This window comes from Battus philenor, unplaced genomic scaffold, assembly GCF_028537555.1.
Source record: "Battus philenor isolate CCGP_79_NKW_IND1 unplaced genomic scaffold, ilBatPhil1.0.hap1 SCAF_3, whole genome shotgun sequence".
Lineage (NCBI taxonomy): Eukaryota > Metazoa > Arthropoda > Insecta > Lepidoptera > Papilionidae > Battus > Battus philenor.
The window spans coordinates 13,106,082-13,127,490 of record NW_027181693.1 but is presented as its reverse complement, the minus strand read 5'-3'; the positions used below and the strand labels follow the sequence as shown (position 1 = coordinate 13,127,490).

The 21,409-nt window shown below is 30.6% G+C and overlaps 1 protein-coding gene across 4 annotated transcripts in view; it reads left to right on the top strand.

The window, feature by feature from the left end:
- Positions 1-21,409, top strand: part of exp (expansion) — a 179,451-nt gene that overhangs the window by 122,670 nt on the left and 35,372 nt on the right. For all 4 annotated transcript variants that reach the window (XR_011107717.1, XM_068770237.1, XM_068770238.1 and 1 more), the window contains exon 3: positions 1,391-1,548. Coding sequence is in view for 3 of the 4 variants with exons in the window: in XM_068770237.1 (XP_068626338.1) it covers positions 1,391-1,548 (158 nt within the window). In the remaining variant the exon portion in view is untranslated. The remainder of the gene's footprint in view (positions 1-1,390; positions 1,549-21,409) is intronic.

The window sequence follows — 21,409 nt, the reverse complement described above, 5'->3', positions numbered from 1 at the left end:
AGCGTTAGTATCTTTGAAGATATTTTACGCTGTTAGTCAAATGTAATAAGGTTCTCCGAAAATGGTTTACGCTTAAAGTTTTTTTGTATCACCAAAGTTATGATAGTGATGTCAACATTACTGTGGAATTTTTTTCAGCATGTAAATACACGTATCTTTCGATGATCAATAAATGGAAATAACGATAGTATTCCTTTGTGAAAGAATAAATTAACAGTTTAGTAAAAACCGTTTTATTCTCATTTGACAGCAATCATTTCATAAGCTTAAACCATAAAACATTTATTTCTAAATTTAAACTGTATTTAATATGTAATTATTATATTTTCGTTTTGTGGTGGTGGTATACCATTTGCTTAATTATTTTTGCTCAATATAAAGAAACATAAAACGCTTTCGGCAATTGTTATTAAAAATAACTCATAAATTTCATGTTAGAGTAAAATTACCAGAGCAGAACATAAAGTTGCGCCCGCGCCGGGCCCGATGTCATCAGATTACTACGTTGTTGCCAAATCGGGATTAATATCTAAGACATTAGCAATCTCAAGTTACAAAAGAAACACCACACCATGACACAAGGTCAACTTTACTTTAAAGTGTCGTAAAGTAATAATGAAAATATGGAAGCAACCCTAATGTTTTACATAATTATGCTTGTAGCGGTAATAACAAAAGGAGTTGACCATTTCATTCGCACGTTTTATTGACACCAAAATTATTTCCTTTCTAACGGAACTCCAGAAATGTGGAATTTTGAAGTAATGCAACAAAAAAAAACGGTTTTCAGACAAACAAAAGAAATTCGTGATGAATTTAATACAACAACTTGTTGATTCTTTTCAAATTTATTCTGTTAGATATATTAACTTGTAAAATACATTTCCACTCTTATTTTCAAATTTTGACTTATACGAAATTTTGTGAAAGAATAGATTTAATATTCAGATGATTCTAACCTATTTAAAGCACTGACCGGATAAGTCATATATATACACTAAAAGTGAGATTAGATGACAGGTACTAACTGCAATAGTTAGTAAAACTGTAGTAGTTAATAGCGACCACCTCTATATCGACTACCATCGTCATTTCAGTTGTAAGACCTCCCCCACAGATTTTTAATTATTATGTTATTATAAAATTGAAGTTGTATCTCAAAAGTCCCGATCCAGAATTATATCACATTATAACTAGAGTAATATAATCTAATATGCAACCGTAATATAGGCCATACATATTTTTCTTTATTATCATCATCTAATCGCATGTCTTATGCGTTCCCAATAGTTTTTCAAAAAAACCGGTTAGAAGCGACCTCTGTATTAAAAATAAAAACATTATGGTTTAATAAGTCATCGTTTCTTATCAATGTATTCTTTTGTTACAGGAACACATACAAGAAGTACTAGACAAATGGACACAGATCGATGATGAAATATGGGCGAAGGTCATAGTGTTTGAAAAGAACAGGCGGGTGGCGAAAGCATATGCACGTGCACCAGTACTCACAATTAATGGATCGGACGATGGATTTGATGGCATGAGGTAAGTCACATTTGTGTATGGATACACATGTATACAGAATAAAGACCAGACTATCCACAATTTGCTTGTAGCAGAGAATTGTCACCTTCTCGCAGGACTGACCCAATTTCAATAGCATTAACCATCATTGTGCGTTACTACTTTCACAACATAAAAATGGTAGCCAAAATTGACGTTCTTCGCCCCACCTCAGTCCTGAGGAGTAGACGAAGAAAAAAAGAATATGTATTTCATAACAAAACATTTTCATACATAATTGTTTTAAATATAGTCGACTATAGACGGTTAAATTCTTTCTTTGGTAGAATAAACCGCTATCTATCTTTTCTACGTAAGTAGTATATATAAATGGATAAAAATAACTTTCTTTGATTATTTAATTCTAAGATTGTGTTTAAGATGCAAAGTGGTCGCTATCGGGAGCCTCGGCTCGGCAAATATACCCTTATTTCAATTACATTATATTTAATAGGACATGCTACTTGGAAACTTAAATGTTAACCATTTTCTTCGACTATTATTTGCGTTTGCGGATTGGTAGGAATATCAGTATCTAGGCCAAACTTACCTAAATACACTAAAAAGTTTAGAAATGTGATTTACTTAATGAGTATTTTCATTCAATCGGTAAAAACATTTTTTTTTCATTTTCTCGGAATCCAATAAAAACCGGTAATTTGATACGACTATATATCGATATTAATATATGAATTCTCTTCGATATCGATCTAAATTATTGACACGAGCCCGGCTTACATTCTGTGTGCTTATAATGAACACATAACGCTTACGAAATCTTGTCTATGAAGTTCGTTGACAATAAATCGTTTAACAACCCATAAATCATCATTTATATTTACATACATTTACAACCGCCTTTGTTTGCCGATTTAATAGTAATACTGTTTTATTATTAAAGAAATCGACATGAATTTTACGTCAAATATGATTTCGCTCTCAATTATAAACTTCGATATGTATTTTAATTCATATTAATAGTAAAATTTTTACTAAATCTTTTGTAAACACTATAAAATCAATTTGAAATAATTGAGAGCTTTACAATTATTACAATATTATAATTAAAATTAATGAATTTATAAGAAGCATACGTAGAAAATTATTTAATTATTAAACCATTAAGTCTTCTTATATCTAATATAATACAATATTAGATGCAATTGCACCTAAAAAATATTTTTCAAAAGTACTCATCTAATATCTGTTAGGTGTTGTGTAGGACTTTGTTTTACAAAATGCTCTATACGATGAGAAAGACACCGATAACACGTCACATTATACATGATTTAACTTTAAAGTGGTATAGCTCCTTTACTAACAAAAAGTTTTAAAGTTTTTAATTCTATTTTCAAACATCCTTTATAAGGGTATCACTCTGTAACGCTATTTAAATGCAACAAGTCAATAACTACTCACAGTAAAAATCTGTAGCGACATATAGTAAACAATTATTAATATATGCAATACGGAATTTGAAAATGCTTTGTCTTACTTTATTATCATTACTTTTTATATTATTTCTGTAACTCTTGATTTTCGAATAGTGTGTATCTTTAATTGATAGCAAGTGAGTTTTTTGTCAACACACAACACATTAAACATTCACTCTTTTGAAGCCTTTACACCTATTATTATACTACCGTTATATTATTACAACCTTTTATTTAGTCACTTAAATGTTACATCAAACAATTCTCTATAGCATTAGGAAACCCTATAACAGACTACATTATAAAAAAATTAAATGTAAACATTTTATGAAATATTGTAAGTGTTTAAAATTTTTATGATAAAGAATTTATTAAACGAATGTTAACAAAATACGCGGGACCGACGGAGCGTGCCCGAAACAAGGTCATTTAGTCGGCCATTACCGAAGTTTCACAGTTTCACCGGTTTTTTTTTTTAATGACGTGTAATAACTTTATCAGATCTACATTCGGGCCGTTCATGTGATAGTGAAAGTTTCTTCGTGTCTCAGCTGTCATACGCTAGCACTGTATCGTAACAATTGGGCAACCGGGCGTGTTAATACGTCGATAACTGATTTGATTATTAGCTCTAGCCCAACTCCTATCTAGGATGCTTGTTTAGTTTCTCATTTATTGGTCCCAAGCGTATCCATTTTATATTTCGTATATTTAAGAATTCTGACCTAAGTTTAGCCATCTTGAGTTACAATTTTATTAAGTCTCCTTTCGACGAACTGAAGTTTAAGTTATTACATGACTGTGAATTTAAATAATTAATATTGGTTATTAAATAAAGATGAACACATACAGAAAAATATTTGTACTTTCTAATTTAAACGACTAATTTTCATGTTGATGCCTCTCTTCACGGTATTATTTATAATAATATTATATATTTACCAAATACTATTATGTTATACAATAATATTTGCAATAAAATAATAATAAAAACTTTTAATTGAATGTAACATGTTATAAAATATGATAAGTAGCGGATGTTACAATTATTGACGAAAGAGAAAGTAAAAGAAAAGAATAAACTTGGTAGAAAGAAGGTTTATTGGTTATAGAACCTACGAGATTGTTTTATTTATGCAAAAATGCTCTTGAACCATATGTAACCTGTAACTTCGAAAATGAAGTAAGACATTATAGTCAATTATTTATAAACATAAAATGTATATCTACATAAATAATAATTAGTCAACCAAAGTATTATAGCTCGAATAGCGACTTAATGATTTTTTTTCATAGTTTCATTTTATGTACTGAGAAAGTTCTAACGAAGTGAAAAAATGGAAAAAAAATCAACAAAACAGTAACCTTTTTTATTTTTTGAAACTAACGACAGAGTAAATTAAAACACCTATTCCTAAGTGTTAAACATTTAACGTTAATCCATACAAAAAACAATAAAGTATTGCAACGAAAATATAATGATATTATTGCTAGTCTTGCAATGTATATAAATATATTTTTAAAAGTAAACCTTGTTTATTAACTCAATAAATAAAGTGATCATTGTGAAGAAAGTTTTATTTATTTTTTATCGTAAATGACTGCTGTATCAGCTAATAACTTAAGAGTGTAAGTTTGTAGGTGTGGTTAGTATAAAAATAAACGTACAAGATAAAGAGATTAAAAAGAAGGCTTCACTGTCTCTTTCAGAATACGAAGTATTTGTTCTATTTATACTGTATGAGGTGGCAGGAAATAAATTAAAGTGGACAAAGAGGCGTGTGTAGGGGCGATGTGATCGGCGCGCCGTTGTGTACTAGAGACAGTATCTCGTCCACTAGCTGTTTAATGACACGGAAGCCTCGTTGCTGAGCGCCCTAGATCATCACGCCACTGTTTATGCTAATGGTGATTTATTAAAAGCTTCTTGACTTAGCTTTTTGAAATGAACGTATTATAATTTACAGAACAATTATTTAATTTATTGTCGATTATTTTTCACGAATTGAATATTACATATTTGTGAATGGAGACAATGAAGGCCATAAACTGGTAGTCAGAATTCCATTTATCTAATCTTAAATAATTATCATTCCAGCTATACGACAACTACTGTTGGATCTAGGCCTCTCCCATAGATTTTCAAAAGCTTTGGTTGAAAGCAGCCTTCTCCCGAATTCAATTCAATTTCATTCAATCTTAATTTGCCCAACTAGGTGATTTAAACTTAATATTAATGTTAAAATAAAAAAAATCTCCGCATTAAATACGTTTAAATAGAACAGATAGATAAAAAAATTAACCTAAAATTACACATGATCTTTAATTTATTTTTATGTGATATAAAATTAATAGTGTTATTAATGGCTAAATGCTGCCCATGCGGTCTGTACGAAGGAGGAAGTGTCGCTAATGTCGGCCTTCGTGCACTATCTGATGCACACACACGAAAATCGCCGTTTTAATGAAACTCAGAGCTCCTACACCCTCATTTAATTAGCCTCGATCTAATGTACACCGGGCCTAACAGCGAACAATAAAGATCGAACATTCCCGCCAGTAATAATTAGGACTGGTTCACGGATGTCTGATACGAAAATAGTTCCTCTCTAGTCCCTTTCATTTGAATTAGCGGACGTTCGATAAATAAGAACAATTTTCTATTGCTACTGTAATTTAATCTAACATGCCTTCCCATTGATTTCGGGAATTTTATTAGAAAATTTTGAGAATTGAAAAAAGGTCATCTGACTTCCTTGTCATTCACTATCCTTTCATTATTACTATTTATTATTGAACAAATTGGCATATTACCTAACAATATTAATGAACCTCAAGTTGAATATATTAGTCATAAAAGCTTTTGGCATAATTTATAGACTCAATTGTTAAGTTGCATCATCGCAATCGTAACCTATTACGGTCACTTAGAGTCATACATAACGTCGGTACAACATAAGTTACCTCAGCCACCTGGCAGCAACAGCTGGTCCTGTTCTTTCGATCAGCTAGATAAATCTTTACTATACCGGCCATGTTATATCGGTTAGTATATGTGCTTATATTTAAGAGACAAATTAAATTTGTTAAAAAAAATTATCATTTTGGTTAAAAAATTTTATAGTAGTGGCATTGAATCGTGTACTAATGGTACTATGACCGATGGGTCACCTCAGAATTAACAGAAATAATTAACACGGACACTTTTTAACTATGATCTGTAACTTAGCTAACTTAAATTAACAGAGTACACGTTTATACAAATGCTTTCGTATTTTAATTAAAGTTTATTTTAATGTCAGCTTATTCAGCCACATGATGTCAGTTTCTTTACCTTTTTAGTTTTAAATAATTTATTTGGAATGGGAAATTAATCAATAAAAAAATAATCATTTTTAGTTAATGTATAATTTTGTTTACATACGGAATTTTTCATTAAAGCTAAATCTTTAATTTATCTGGATTATATAATTTTGTACAGAGTGTACCATACGTTGATTGGTGACAAATGTGCTTTACATTTAATCCTTTAAAGTTTTTATACCTATTTCCAATCATCTTGTATATACACTTTGATGTAAATGTCTCTCACGTATTAAAGCAAAGGAGCTTTTTTAGATTTTTTCCGATGTATCGCTTTAACAAGGCGACGAAGTGCAAACAATCCAGTTGCCACGGTCGCATAGCTATTACATGTTGCAACAGCAATACCTGAATGTTATTGTTTATTGTCTTCTTATCGATATCTATGTGCTTTGTTGGTGCTGTGCGGAACCCGTGTGTTTGTGTCGGCTCACATACAATAGATCGCAGCTAGCCTTGGTTTTTGTGGAATTAAAGCGTAATGCGGTAGCATATATCATTAACTTTGTATTGCCATCAAAATACACGAAAGGATTTTGTATTTGATAAATAAATTAATCGTAACGTTTGCTTACCGTTGTAAATTTCTTTCTGGGTTAATGGACTAAACTTAAAGTCGAAAACAGTGGTTGTTGCTATACACTTAAATATGTATTTATTACGATTTATTGGTTTTTAGACAAACTTAAACTAAATTTGATTTGAGAGCTATCTTACACTAATTTTAAAAATTAAACGACCTTCTTTGACTCAATATGCCAATAATTTTTTACGCTCTTATTACTATTTATTGATAAATGTGTTATATAAACGTTATAAATAACAGCCAAAAAATTTAATATAAATCACCAATTCGAACCTTATTGTATACTTTCATTAAAGCACGAGAAGCATAATGTCGAAAAAAATCATTAAATTACGAGAAAAATTGTAAAAACAGCTCCTTTTTTCTTTCCTACATTTCATATAGTAAATTAAAACACCTGTCCCCAGGTGTCGTACATTTATTTCAAACAAAACAAACAGCGCGTCTAACTGCCTTTTGTGTAATCGTAGAATTAAGTAAATTGAAATAGATCATGTTTTTAAATTGTAGATATTAGTTAATATAGTAATAAGTCTTGTTTGACTTAGTTAATAGATGGCAGGCACGTTAAAAAAATAGATTATAAATAGAAATTAGAAAAAAATATTGTGCCACAATGCCACCAATTGGTTGTAAATAGAAGATATGCATAAATTTTACATATAGATAATTAGTAGTAAGAATTTAAGACAAATATATATATAATAGAAAAAATATAAATAGGACAAAAATTTAGTAATTAGCAATCTAGATAAATTATCTATCGAATAGACAAAAAAAAATTAAATAAGGAATTAGCGGTGAGAAAAATGTAAAAAAGTAGAATTAATAAATATAACCAATATAAAATAAACCATCACAAAACATTTATAATCACTTTGTTATTTAAATCGTTCAAACTACGAAATGAAAAACAAATTTTTGGAATTAATCATCGATCGATATTAAGACATGGAATCACTAAATATAGTATCATTCCGAAGTAAAGAAAGGAATAAGATTTTTGTTGTAGATTTAGTTTCAAATGAATATAGGCAATATATTATAAGAGACCCAACAATAATAATCCGTACTCAACTACGTACAGCTTAACCTGCACTACAACGCTAATGATGTTTTACCTACTTATTTTTTCTCTTGAAGCGATAACCTAACAACTTTTAAGAAAAAATAAGTATATTTGTAAACAAAATGAATAGCTACATTAAAATTAAAACTATAACATTTTTAGGCGAATTAGAATATTTTATATTATATTCGAACGTACACAACTACTGAGTATGACATAATTGTTTGATACGACACCGCACACCGGCGCAGGGTGTACGCGGCGAAAGTAGGGCGACATTGAGGTAGGCTTTTGCAAGAGTTCTCGTTGCAGTGTCAACAAATTTGTTGCAGATATTATGAAATAGATAACTTTTATAAAAATTTAATATTTTACTTTAGACCTTATAACATAGACGTGTTTACCTTACCCATTTTTAATCTTTTTAAGATAATCAAATAAAATGCGGAATATTTAGGAAAACACTTTATATATGTCAAATCAATGGAATACCTTCATGTTTACACCCTTTTAGATATCGCAGTAGAATCTTTAAAGTAAAACATTGTTATTAATTTATAATAGAAGGTGCAAAACTCAATACAAAAACGGATGTATTGTAAAATCAATTCTGGACTTTGAAAACAAAACATAAATCCAAAAAAATATTTAAAAATTAATTACATCGTATTTTTGTACACGACATTTTAAATATACATTTTCATTTGCTACCTTTGCACTTTGTTTTATCGGCATCGTCAATCTAATTCATAAAAATTTACTTTTTAACTTCAACTAACTACAGTTTAATTGAGGCTTACCTCACGCTCGCTTAGTTCGCGTGGTTTAGTTTAATTGATACCATTTTTCAAAACCTTGTGTAATTTCCACATAACAAATATGAAGTTTATGTTTTTGTAATTGAGGCGTATAAAATCATAAGCAGCTAAATCCACTTCGGCAGATTTTTCACAAAACAAAGTATCTAAAAAGCATTGATTTACTTATTATGTTTCTAACATAAGTGTTTTAATAAAATTTGTGTCGTATATAGCTGGTTTATATGATGAATGATTAAAGGAACTGTTCACAACCTTAGTGACACTGAGGTTGCGATTGTCTAATGAAATTTGACACTATGTAGATTTAGCTGTCTTTGATTCTAAACGCCGCAATTTTAAAGTAAAAATACAAATTTTACCTTTATTCATTATTAGCTTTTTTTAATTTACTAGAATCATTAACCATAATTATAGAATAATATTAATTACGAATGAAAATATTTTTTTAATGAACGATGATACTTCGGTAGTATCAGCTATCAATTATTTTTAAACACGTATTCACATAATGTACATAAATAGATTCAGAAGACCTGTTTCTTTTGAGAGAACGTCTCTGTTTGACATATAATCACTAAAAGTTTCAGCTTTTCTGAAGAAACATAGATCACTTAGCCTAAACGTCTTTATTATGATTATTCTTCATATATCCTCGGAAACCATGGCTGGATTCCTTCTTCCTTTAAGCCTATGGACGCCCACAGCAAGGCTTAGGCCTTCGCTTATGATCGCCACGATCACTGGTCTTGCTCTGTCCGCATCAATCGACTTCCTGCGACCTTGACTATATCTTCGGTGCACCTAGTAAAGGATCTACCCACGCCGCGTCTAACGGCTTGTGGTCGCCACTCGAGAAACTTTAGGCTCTAGAGGCCATAGTTTGTTCCTTTAGGCTATAAAGTTTACTAGATTCACAGGCGTCCTTGTTTTAAGATTGCTAGAGCTCTAAGGGGTAAGCTATAGACGGTGGGTAACTCCAGTTTGATTATTTGCACAGGTGTTGAAAATACGACTGTATAATAAGGCGTAACATTTACTTTTGCGAGTTATTATCACAATTACAACAGTAAATTATTAAGTGGAACCAGTTATTTATGATTAGTTATTTAAGATTAAGAATTTGGAATTCAGCCTAGTTCGATGTATCAAATATGAATTCCAGATTTATGTTTATCATATATATCTCATATCTCTTTACTAGGAAAAGAAAATAGGTGTTAACGTCGTCAGCCATATCTTTGGTGAAATTACTGGACTGACTTTTGTAGGCGATAAGCGCATGTATTTCACGGTATATTATGTTAAAAAAGTCTGTGAAACACTGAACTGTTTCGTGAAATTGTGTCTTTGTTGCTTTCGGCACTTATTAAAAAACGTTACTTTTAATCCTGTTTATTTTATTATCTAGGCAGTCGAGTCGGTATTTTTTTTTGTAATCCTCAGTAACTAGATCAGTTTGTTAGTCTAATGTTTCCATGCAAATATCTTTAATCTCATCACAGCCCACTTGCTGGTTAAGTTGCTCCTGTCGTGTTTACTGCGATGAGGTATTTTGATTCGTCCCACGGGCACGCGTGCCGATCTTTCTGCGCGTTTATAAAGAAGTGTGCACACTGGTGAATAAATTTGATATTCTGATTAATACGAATGTATTCCATAGACTGTAACGCTTTTATTCCGACTAAGAAAAGAAGATAAATATCCAGTTTCGTGTTTTAACCAGGAATCCAACTATTTTCATTACTGGTATTGATCATGTATGTAGTTTTTTAAATATAGAACGAAACAAAGGAAGTCAACTAGATTAGCAATAATTATTTTTTACTAGATAACTGATGATTTTTATAATAAATATTATTAATCGAATTAAGCTTTAATGTATCACACACCTAAGTCTCTGAATTCAAATTCTCTAAAAGGGAACCTAATAAATTCGTGCAGTGAAGCAAAATTTGTATTTATGTCATGAAATTATAATAAACTGAATTACATTTCAACAATCGTTTTAGTAAATCTTTTAAATATATTTCAATACAAATTATTTCGCTTATATTTATAACGCTAGCATTAAATTCTAACACAACTGTTTTATTATTATTTTTTTTATATTAAATTACTGTCTATTTGGATACATCAAACGATAAAGACCTCTCTGTTAAAGAGACCATATGAAAATGTGACATCAAGTGAAAGCGAAATACAGTGATGACAATGCAATCTCACAATCTTGTGTATCTGACGTCACAGGGCGTGAAGACGTATTTACATTTTACACACATAACACGCATATATGAGAATATATCGTAAGTACGCTCCAGGGCTTCTTTGACAACCTCCTTTGAGCACTATGTTGCGTTATTTATTTTACCGCATTAAGAGAACCCCAATTCCAGGTGCCACGGAGTCCACGGAGTAATGTGGTGTAGTGGCTACTCGAAACAGATTTACTTATTTGTTTACACTTCACTTATTTAGTAGTATTCACCGCCCAATTCGCGAATTTAATTAACTCCACGTTGCGGTGGATTTTCAAAAATTTTTTCTTAGATGACCTTTATTCGACGAAAGGCATATTTTTTCGAAATTTAAAGCCTCTAAACCTTATAGTTGCAGAGATATCATGATGAGCCAGTACATAGGAAGAAATCTCTTATAGTGTAGATAGATACGGCAGACGTAATGCTGAAGTATTCTCTACCTGTTAATCCAATATAGAACGGCGCGTATATAAATTAATGAACGAAATAAATTAATAAAATGAAAAAATATAAATTCAGAAAAAAAATATTTCACATAAACAATATACTAACGAAGTGTACGAAACTATATACTTGTTTAAATATTTGTATAAATATACAATTCAGCGTTTGAAGATTCTCTGGATTCTCTTGGGACAAAACAGTTGCTTATATTAATAGTACAGAGACGATTTAAACGTCTTTAAGTAAACACTTGTTAAGTAATGTAACATTTCAATCAATGTACTTATGATACAGAAACATTTCGAAATATCTATGCCTAACGTTATTTTATTTTATTGTTTTGTAATTATAATTTATATAACAGAACCATTAAGAACAATCATGTGGTGAAATAGTCGATTAACCTACTTAAGTAGATCAATCGTTACATTCATTGTGCCGAACTATCGAAAGCCATATATCGATGCTTTATATCGATTAGTTGCTGATAACTCACGACTTTGTTCCGTAAACGGTCAAGATTATTGTTGCATGGACCAATTAATTACGGATGTAAACTGAATTTTATTTAACTCATGTAATAATCTATGAAAATGTCTTTGTATTGACTACATAAAGAATATGATAATAATTTTATTACATATAAAACGTGAAATAAAAACGATCAATGATTTTTATAAACATACATATTCACTTTACAAAATAACAATTTCAACCTCTTTAAAAATATAATGACAATCTACATACCATCATTCATAAAAACGAATTCATATTTCTCTTGAAAATTGCATTACTGAAATAAAATAAACAGTTAGTTTCATTATTTTCTATTCCCTAATTATTTATAAAATATTTTTGTTGGAAGAATTACATTTTTCGGATTTCATTTGCAATTAAGTTAAATAAATAGTAGTGAAAAAGTTAAAATCTATGTTTTTCACAACGCTAATTGTATGTCGTCTGTTTCCGTGAAGCATGAACATTATTTATTTACGCCTCACAAAATGCAACATTGCTGCGTTTCAAAAAGTATTACAATAAATACAATGTTTATGAAGTGACTTTTATATTTATAAAAATTCAAATTAATTAGTAATAGCTAAGGCAGGATAACGGCAGTCACTTATGTATAAAAACATTTGAATAGTGAATGCTTATACAAATCTATGGCACAATAGTTTAGCCCCAGGGCATAACTAATTTTCTAAACAAAACTGACAGATTGACCTTTGCTTTATTTCTTTAGTATAAAGTCAAGCGTGTGTTAGTAAAGTAAATATCAAATAATAAACTTTTGTAAGCAATAGAAGCTTGTTGGTTAAGGACGTTATATTATTATCGTTGGTCAAGGGTTAAGTCCTATTTTTGTTTTATATTCTCCTGATTACTTACACAAAGAGAACGAGTAAAACAAGAACCCAAAAGTGATTAAAAAAGTTAGGAGTCATGTAGGCCTGACCGTGGAAGCAAAACAACAAAGTCAAAGTTTATATCTTTTTCAAAATCGCTTTTATTTTAAATTTTACGTTTTGATAATAACAACAAAATATTGAATTAGAAAAGTTTTTATTGAAATAGTTCTAATAATACACAAATGATATTGTCTTAAAGCGTTATATGCATAAATTAAAATAACGAGTTGTTAAAAATTTGTTTACAAAGAATTCCATACATCATTTAATATTTCCTTTCGAAGACATATAATCACCTACTAGTTTACCTTTTAATGGCGCCGGATTCTTCATAAGTACGTTTGATGTGGAAACATGCATTAATTTCGAATCTTTAAATTGGTCAAGTGACCTTTGGCTGCGTGCAAAGTGCACCATGTTTTAAGGTCGATGAAATATCTTAACTAATCGATTTGATAATATATCAATAATGTTTATTATATCTTCGTACTTTGAATCTTTAACATACCCTGCATTGATTTAGGATTCGCTTCTGCTAATCGCTTGAATTATTAAGCCGTACGCAATTACGTGTATACATACTTTTATATTAGGTATTTTATTTTATTGTACTACACTACTGGTATATATACAAGTCAGAAGAGATTATTGAATGACACATATTTGTCGGACGTTCTTAAGACATAACAGTTTAATTACGTGATTATGATATAAGGTTCAAACAAAGTTCGAATAGATCGGAAATGAAAAACGCCACGATAGATCATAATTTATAATGTATACTTTGCATTATCTGTGCACATAAGTCGCTGATATTATTTTAAAAAATATAACTGAAAACAAAACATAGCTATAAAAGCGTTTTACATTATATCACAGTCTTAATATCTCTATCGACCTTTTGAGTTAAACACAGAAGGAGAACGAAATAAATTGACTGCATACACTGATAATTGTTTACTAGATCGTTAGCCTTACTAAAAGCGTAAATAAATGTTAACATAAAAGTTGTAAAGTTACTGGAATTCTTAATCAGTTTGAACAATTTCAAAATCATAGACCATGTTCCTGTTATTATACAGGCTGCGAGTATATAAACCAATTTTCGTAATTTATTGCAATTATCTCCTCGGTAATAATTACATAGTTCAATTTTGTCCTGATATTAAATATTTTGTTAATCAGTTTTATGGTCTCAGTCGATAGAAATACAAATTCGCATATTCCTAGCTGTGCTGTGTTGAATATGAACTTTGACTTATTAAAAAATATTTTATAAACCTTGGAAGATGACCTCATACGTTCACAATTTAAATAAACTAGATTTTACAAAATAAAATGAAACTATCGAATTCTTCTAATACAAGCAATGTGATTTTAAATTAATAAGCACGGAATAATTATCTCTATCCATAATATTCTATCATTATAATGTCAGCTAATAAGCGCCCACTGTTGGGCATAGGACTCTTTCTAAGATCGTCCTGATGACGGGTTCCTCGCTGCCCGTATCCTGCGACTTCTCGCAACCTTGACAACGTTGTCAGTCTACCAAACGGATGGCTTAAATAAGCTGCTTCCACCAGCTCGTACATAATATTTTCTTTTTAATGATCATTGTATCTTTGCTCTTATTTTACGTTATAGTGTGTTCACTTCTAGAAAGTCGTAAACATAGCTCCGTTTATTATGTTTACTTTCTTAATTTATATATTACAATTTGTTAAATCGACTAGTTTATTGAACCAAATAGAAGGTAAGCCTGTCTATAATCTGAATATAAAGAGTTATTATTTTTCATTTTTCATTTCAAATAGCCTAATATTCTATGTAATTTAATAATAGTAACCGATGTGGAGATTCTTTTCTCTCGGGCACCCTTGAACCGGAATGTTAAACACATTTAGTCTGATGGAAATACAAGGTCCACCTTAGTGCCTTGTACCACTTCATGTGGTATCCATGTAGCACGCAGGCTTGAATATCAATCTAACTTGTGCATTTGCATTCCGATATTTTGGATACAAAAGTGCTTTCCATTATAAGCCAACACTAAATTTAAGTTAATGTGTAGATGATAAAATTCTGTATCATCATTTCAGCGATAGGATGTCAACTGCTGGACATATACCCCGTACCCCCTCTTATATTCCCAATAGGGCCTGTCGGAAACGGAATGTGTCATCTTTTCGCATAATTTTTATGAAATTTTTTTGCTCCGACTAAATTAATACATATTATGTTTGGCAGAATAATATCAACGACCTTTTCATCTTTTTCTTGTAATTATCGATTATTATTTGTAGTTTTAGAATATAATTTTCTATATAAATATGCAATATTAATTCTGTATCTTGCAAAATATGTCGTAATATTTTTTAATTTTTTAAACCTGTTTATTGAACGTAAAAACAATATTCAAATTATATGTTATACAGATATTAAATTGCAAGTCGTTTGATAGTGTAATAGTTTAAATAACAAATATTTAAGACACATCCTGTTTTCGTAGCGACACCAATGGTTCAGTAGGTGTGGCGAAGGTCGACAAGTTCGATTGACACTTGGCGAACTCTATCTTACAATGTTCATTTTGTTTGATTGTGACCTCACTGATTCACGATAAACAACACAATGACTAGATTTAAAGAAGTAGTAACACATTGTTAATTTGATGTTGCTTGTGTTAATTTTTACGTCTAACAAGATAAGCAAATGAAAAAAAAATACTTTAATTAAGGAAATCTATTACGTCACTTTCCATTTTCATTACGAGAATTAAGATGGTAATGTGACCATAAATTTAATCTGTTCTCTTTAAAAAAAATTAGAATTAGTTTTGAAAAGAAAACCAAACTAAATAATTTTAAGTCTTCGTCTATCTATTCTGCGCGCTTTGTGCTCTTCACAATGCCACTCCAACTTACCAATCTGCTGGGCAATGTCTCTTACTTTCGTTCAGCTATTTAATATCATACATGACACGTATTTTACTCATAAACTTAATAAGGCTTCAAATAAACTCTTAAAGCATTGACACCATAGTTTATTCAAGCTGCATTATATTCGAGAATCTTTTCAAGTCTCTGAATCTTTTACGAACACTTTTTATTTTTCTATCCGATACTCTTTCCAATTTATTGAGGTTTTGGACATAATGCGTATTGTAAGTCGACTTTGCAAAGTGATCATTGATTTCTGTAACGACTGGCAACATTCAATAAATCTAGTGAAGTTGCGTTCCCTGAGAATGTATAGACGTTGTTATTCAAGATTTACATTTGTCGCTCGCATTAGCAACGCCTGTGTGGTCCCATTGTAGTGTAATGAGATATCGTGTCGAACGCAGCCCGCGAAATTTTTATTTTTTGTTTACTCCATAGCGCCGAATCAAATGTAGAGCTCATATTAACATCGTAATTGATGATAAGATGAAACGAAGTACCAGATATATATTATTGATCAAGAATAAAATACTTTTCGCTATTCATTTATTTTAATTTGGATCTCGGTTTTGTCAATTTATTTATAAATCTTTTTTTATTGTTATTAAAAATGTGTTACAGTTCACAAAACTCGAACATGTCTTTCTGTATATTGCTTAACCGCAATGGAATTAAAAAAGACGTTTAAAATAAATTACTAAAAACGCTTTTTAAGGTTAATATCAAATATATTTTACAATTAAATTTTATATAGGAAAATTGATACACACACAGTATTCAATAGTTTAATTTTAAATTTATTTTTGTTAAACATTATCTTAACACATAATCGTACTGTCGATCTATAATTTAGATTAAAAGCGATTAACATATTCAATTGCAGAGGCATTTTCTAATAGATCTGTAACAATTTTAGAATGCGTTTCTAAAACTTGATAGGATAATTTAGATATTTACATGACCCGAGGTGATTTTCGTAACAGCTGTTCGCAATGCTGTGCCGTAATCTACAGCTGTCCTGAACTTTGATATAAAGTTGAAACGATGAAATATTGCCTGACATGTACTAAACAATACGTTATTGTTAACATATTTATGTTCTAAGTAACATTGTAAGAGTATATGTTGCTTATGCTCATATACACATAGTAACTGTGATTGTTTTCTTCCTATCTTTATCAGCAAATGTACGCCCACTGCAAAACATAGCCTTCCCCCAAATATCGCCTTGATGGTCAGTCTTGCGCTGCTCGGATCTTGCAAGATACTTCGACCTTCAATATGTCGTCGGTGCACTTAATGGATGGCCTACGTATTTTCAGTTAGTTGATGGAGTTAAGTTACCACCCGAGCACGCATCCGATCTTCCTTTGTTGAAGTACACGCGTTTAACAGGTAGAAGAGATTCAACACCCGAGCACGTTGGTAAAGAAAAAAAAAAGGGTTAACTATGTCGTAGGTTCACTTTGCAATAGGCGCAATAAGATAGTTATAAAATTCGATGAAAAAGTTATATGTACTATTTATCGTCATCATTAGCTCAAATCAATTCGTTAAAAATTCGTAATATCCTAATGCCTCTTAAGTACGTTCGGAAAGCGCAGTGTAGTAAGTTCACCTACAAGGTGGACAGCCAACCTTGTTAAGATCGGAATATACTGGATGCATGCCACTTCCAATGTCCAGAAGTAGACGTATGGATAAAATGGCGATACAGCACTTCACATTAATTAAACTTTTTCAAATGTTGCAATATTCCAAATGCATTGTATTTATATATGTGATGTGTTTTTGCACGACTGTCTAAATTTCACTTTAAATTCATTCATATTTTCGTTTATCGGCTAAGGCAATTGACGATATTATTAATAAAAAAATTAATTGTAAAATGTTTATGTTGAAAGAGTAAATTAAAAAAAAAAAGTTAAATTTTGTACATGTATTTAATAGTAATAGTTTTATTGTTTTTTTTACACTATAATCCATTGTACGTTATTTATAATGATAAAAGAGTAGAATTTTATACGACCTGTATAAAATTAGATTGCCCTAAGTACATCCTTCGACAAAGTACGTAATTAATTACACTGACATTTTCCTTTTTTGTAAGAATAATAACTTTAAGGTTAAATATATTAATGAAGTAAAATTTAGAAAACGTAGAACTCAATCAAATAATAGTTAAACAGTTTTGTGTAAAGAAAAAGCAAAAGAAAGCGAATTCGATAATAGTTTACGTTCGTAAAGAACGGCACAGTTAATAAATGGAGCGCTGAGAAAATACACAACGCGACTCTAAAAAGAAAGTAAAATACTATTCACCGATATAAATTGATTTTCTGCTCGGGAAAATCGATTCTCGCTAACAATACGGAAAGCAATAACGGAAACGCTCATTTATCGGACTGATGTCTACCCGTCATCTGAAAACCGACTTTGAACTTTAACGACAGATAATTTAATAGAGATAAAGCAAAATTTACATTGTTTTAATACATAAAAAAATCTACCACATAATTGAATTGAGCGATGATTCAATAATGGAATACCTGAATAAATTGTATTTATTTATAGACTTGCTGTCCCAGCAGACTTCGTACAAGCAAACGTTTTCATAAAAAATAATAAAATAGCTAATTTTAGACATTTTATTTATTACTGATATTAATATATCTATATAACTATTATTATCTTAGTAATAAACAATGATTATTTACATAAATATGTTATGTATTTCATACACTACAAAATTTTAACAATAATGTGATTATATTTTCATAGTAATGCATGCTGGATGGAGCAGTAAAAGACCAGTGTAGGACTTGCAATCGCAGGTCGCGGGTTTGATTACCGGATATCTTATGTAATTTACACTTTCGGCATTAATTATATAGGATTGCAATTGTTCACAAACTAGTTTTCAGTGGATGGGCAGCAGTTTCCTCTGCGTACCATAATACAATACTGCGACCACTCTTACGCCTGATAAGCGTAGAGATTATCAGCTTATAGATGTCTTTGGGGGAGACCATTGCAGTGGGCCTGTATGGTCTTACACGAGGACGATGTGTGCTGTATACGGGCAGCGCAAGAGCACTCATCGTGGCGAACGTTGGAAGGGGCCTTGCAAAGGGGGGTATATATGTGATTTTATCATTGTTTAATATCCACATCTTTGTTTGGTTTTAATCAATGACAATTGTTTGAAAGTGTCAGCTAGAGGTTGTTAATTTACTTTGTGGTTTTTATGGGAAAATTAAAATATTATTTTTTACTATTTCCATGGCGAGTTTTCCACTTATTCTTTCTTTTAAAATGTTACTTATGCCTTAAAGAAGATATGAAAAACATTAGCGTATTTTTTCAACCTATTCTAGACTTTTATGCTTAGCAAATTAACGATTCTTTTTTTTCATATTGATTGATTTATTAAAAAAAAATTACGTTGTGATATATTTAACAAATCTATTTATTAAATTGATTCCTTTATCAACAATTAATTTGAACTTGTACATGGTAGAACTCGTTAGTATAATAGTTGCCGTGGATAATATAAATAGTTCTACTTGAACGGTGAATGGGTATGCCTTAGAATAGTCCGTAAAATCTAAAATTACCCTGGTTTGTTGTTCCACTTCGGGAGACCAAACATTCTAACGCGTTTGATATAAGCCCTTGACATAACTTCTCCTTTTCTTTATAAAACATTTAGATAAGTATTGACGGTGTTTGTAAATGGTTTTTTAAATTATCTATAAATATAAAATTCCGTCCGATTACCTGTACTAATTTGTCATCCTATTTACGAAAGTAAGTCAAGCCTTTCTGTGTTATTGACTGTGATCTGATGAAAATGAAAATATTATTGTATTTATCCTACTGTTTTCGCCGGAAAGAATAACACCATAAAATGGATACCTTTTGTTATTGTTTTATTAATAGCGAGATAAGGAAGCGTTTACACGCATCTGTTCTTTTCTTGCTCTTATATTTTTGATGCCATTAATCACGCAACTAGGCATGTTTCTGGACTGATTTTTTTATATCTTAAGTCTTATAACTAAAAGAAAATGCAGTGGGCATATTATGTTTTATAACAATGAAAATTTATGGTTACAGGAACCCATAATCTAACGTCTGTCTGTGTGTAAATAACTCTTTTCAGTGCGTCTTATAAATTAAAAGTAGCCATCTGTAAACGCATCCTTAAATTTCTTTACTGTTGATAATTGATGCCTATTTCAGTCTATCTCAAACAACGCTGTATGAACTTTGGAAAGTATAATATAATAAAAAGGAATGATCAATCTAATAGTAAAATGAAGACTTTTATGACGTACTTTACGTGTGTGTTTATTTGCTACGATGTAGCATAATCGTCCAAGCGTAAAGGTAATAAGAATATAAAGCGGTTGATAATAATCGACACATAATTCTGACCGTTCTCTTATTGCCCTAATTTTGTAATCAAGGTGACACGAACGGGGCACGCGCATCTGCGGACAATCGCCGTGATCCTTGGCACAAAACGAATCGGCTCCGTTTCAAGGAACATAACTCGATCTATTGTGTTTGTTAGTAAAGTAGACATGTCTGACCTACAGTGGATAGATCGGGTTGAAGACAAACAAAACGTGCGTAAAACTGGGAACTTTCGATGACATAAACTGCACAAAAGTATTAAATAATCTTAGCTTTATTTTATTAAAACACAAACTACTCCGGTAGATTAAGTATTGCCTAAATGTTTTTGGCCTGTCGTAGTTCAGTAGAAGATGAAACTTAATAAAACGTGTTTCGAATAGATTATTTTGTTTATTGATTTATATCATAGTTACTACGATTATTTACAAAAAAAGTTTATATTTCCTTTACTGCAATATCTTAATAATAATGTGGTTAAACAAAGATAATCCTAACAGGTCATTTTTTGTCTTAATTTTCGTCAAACGCTTGACAGCCTGGACTAGTATTTTAATTTACTATATTTTTTTAATCGAAAAGAATATGCAATTTTTATTATCAATCTCTCTTAATCTAGAACCGAGCGGTGGAACGTAATTTTTTGTACCAAAGTGTCGTAGTTTTCTAATGACATTTTCCTTAATTTATATCTAATAATAACTGGCGATATATAAGCACAGTCCTTAATATTATACCGCTGTTTATATAAAAATGAAAAAGCCCAGATAATATATATAATTAAACCGTGTGTCACCTGGGACATAATAGATATAGTTGAAATGAACTCAGTAAACCATACAATACGATTTGTTAGTAGCGAAAGTTAATGAGCAATCCATGTCGAGCATCATTTGATTTAACGATATCTTATTAAGTGAGAAGTGACAGACGTAAGGTAGAAAGTGGATAAACGCTAAGAGAAATTATTTTGGGGTCAATTTATTATCAGCCAGCTATGTTATATTAGGTACTGTGTGAATAATATGTTCTACTTATAACACTTTAAAAAAGTTTCAAAATATGAACTATTAATTTTAACTGTCAAACG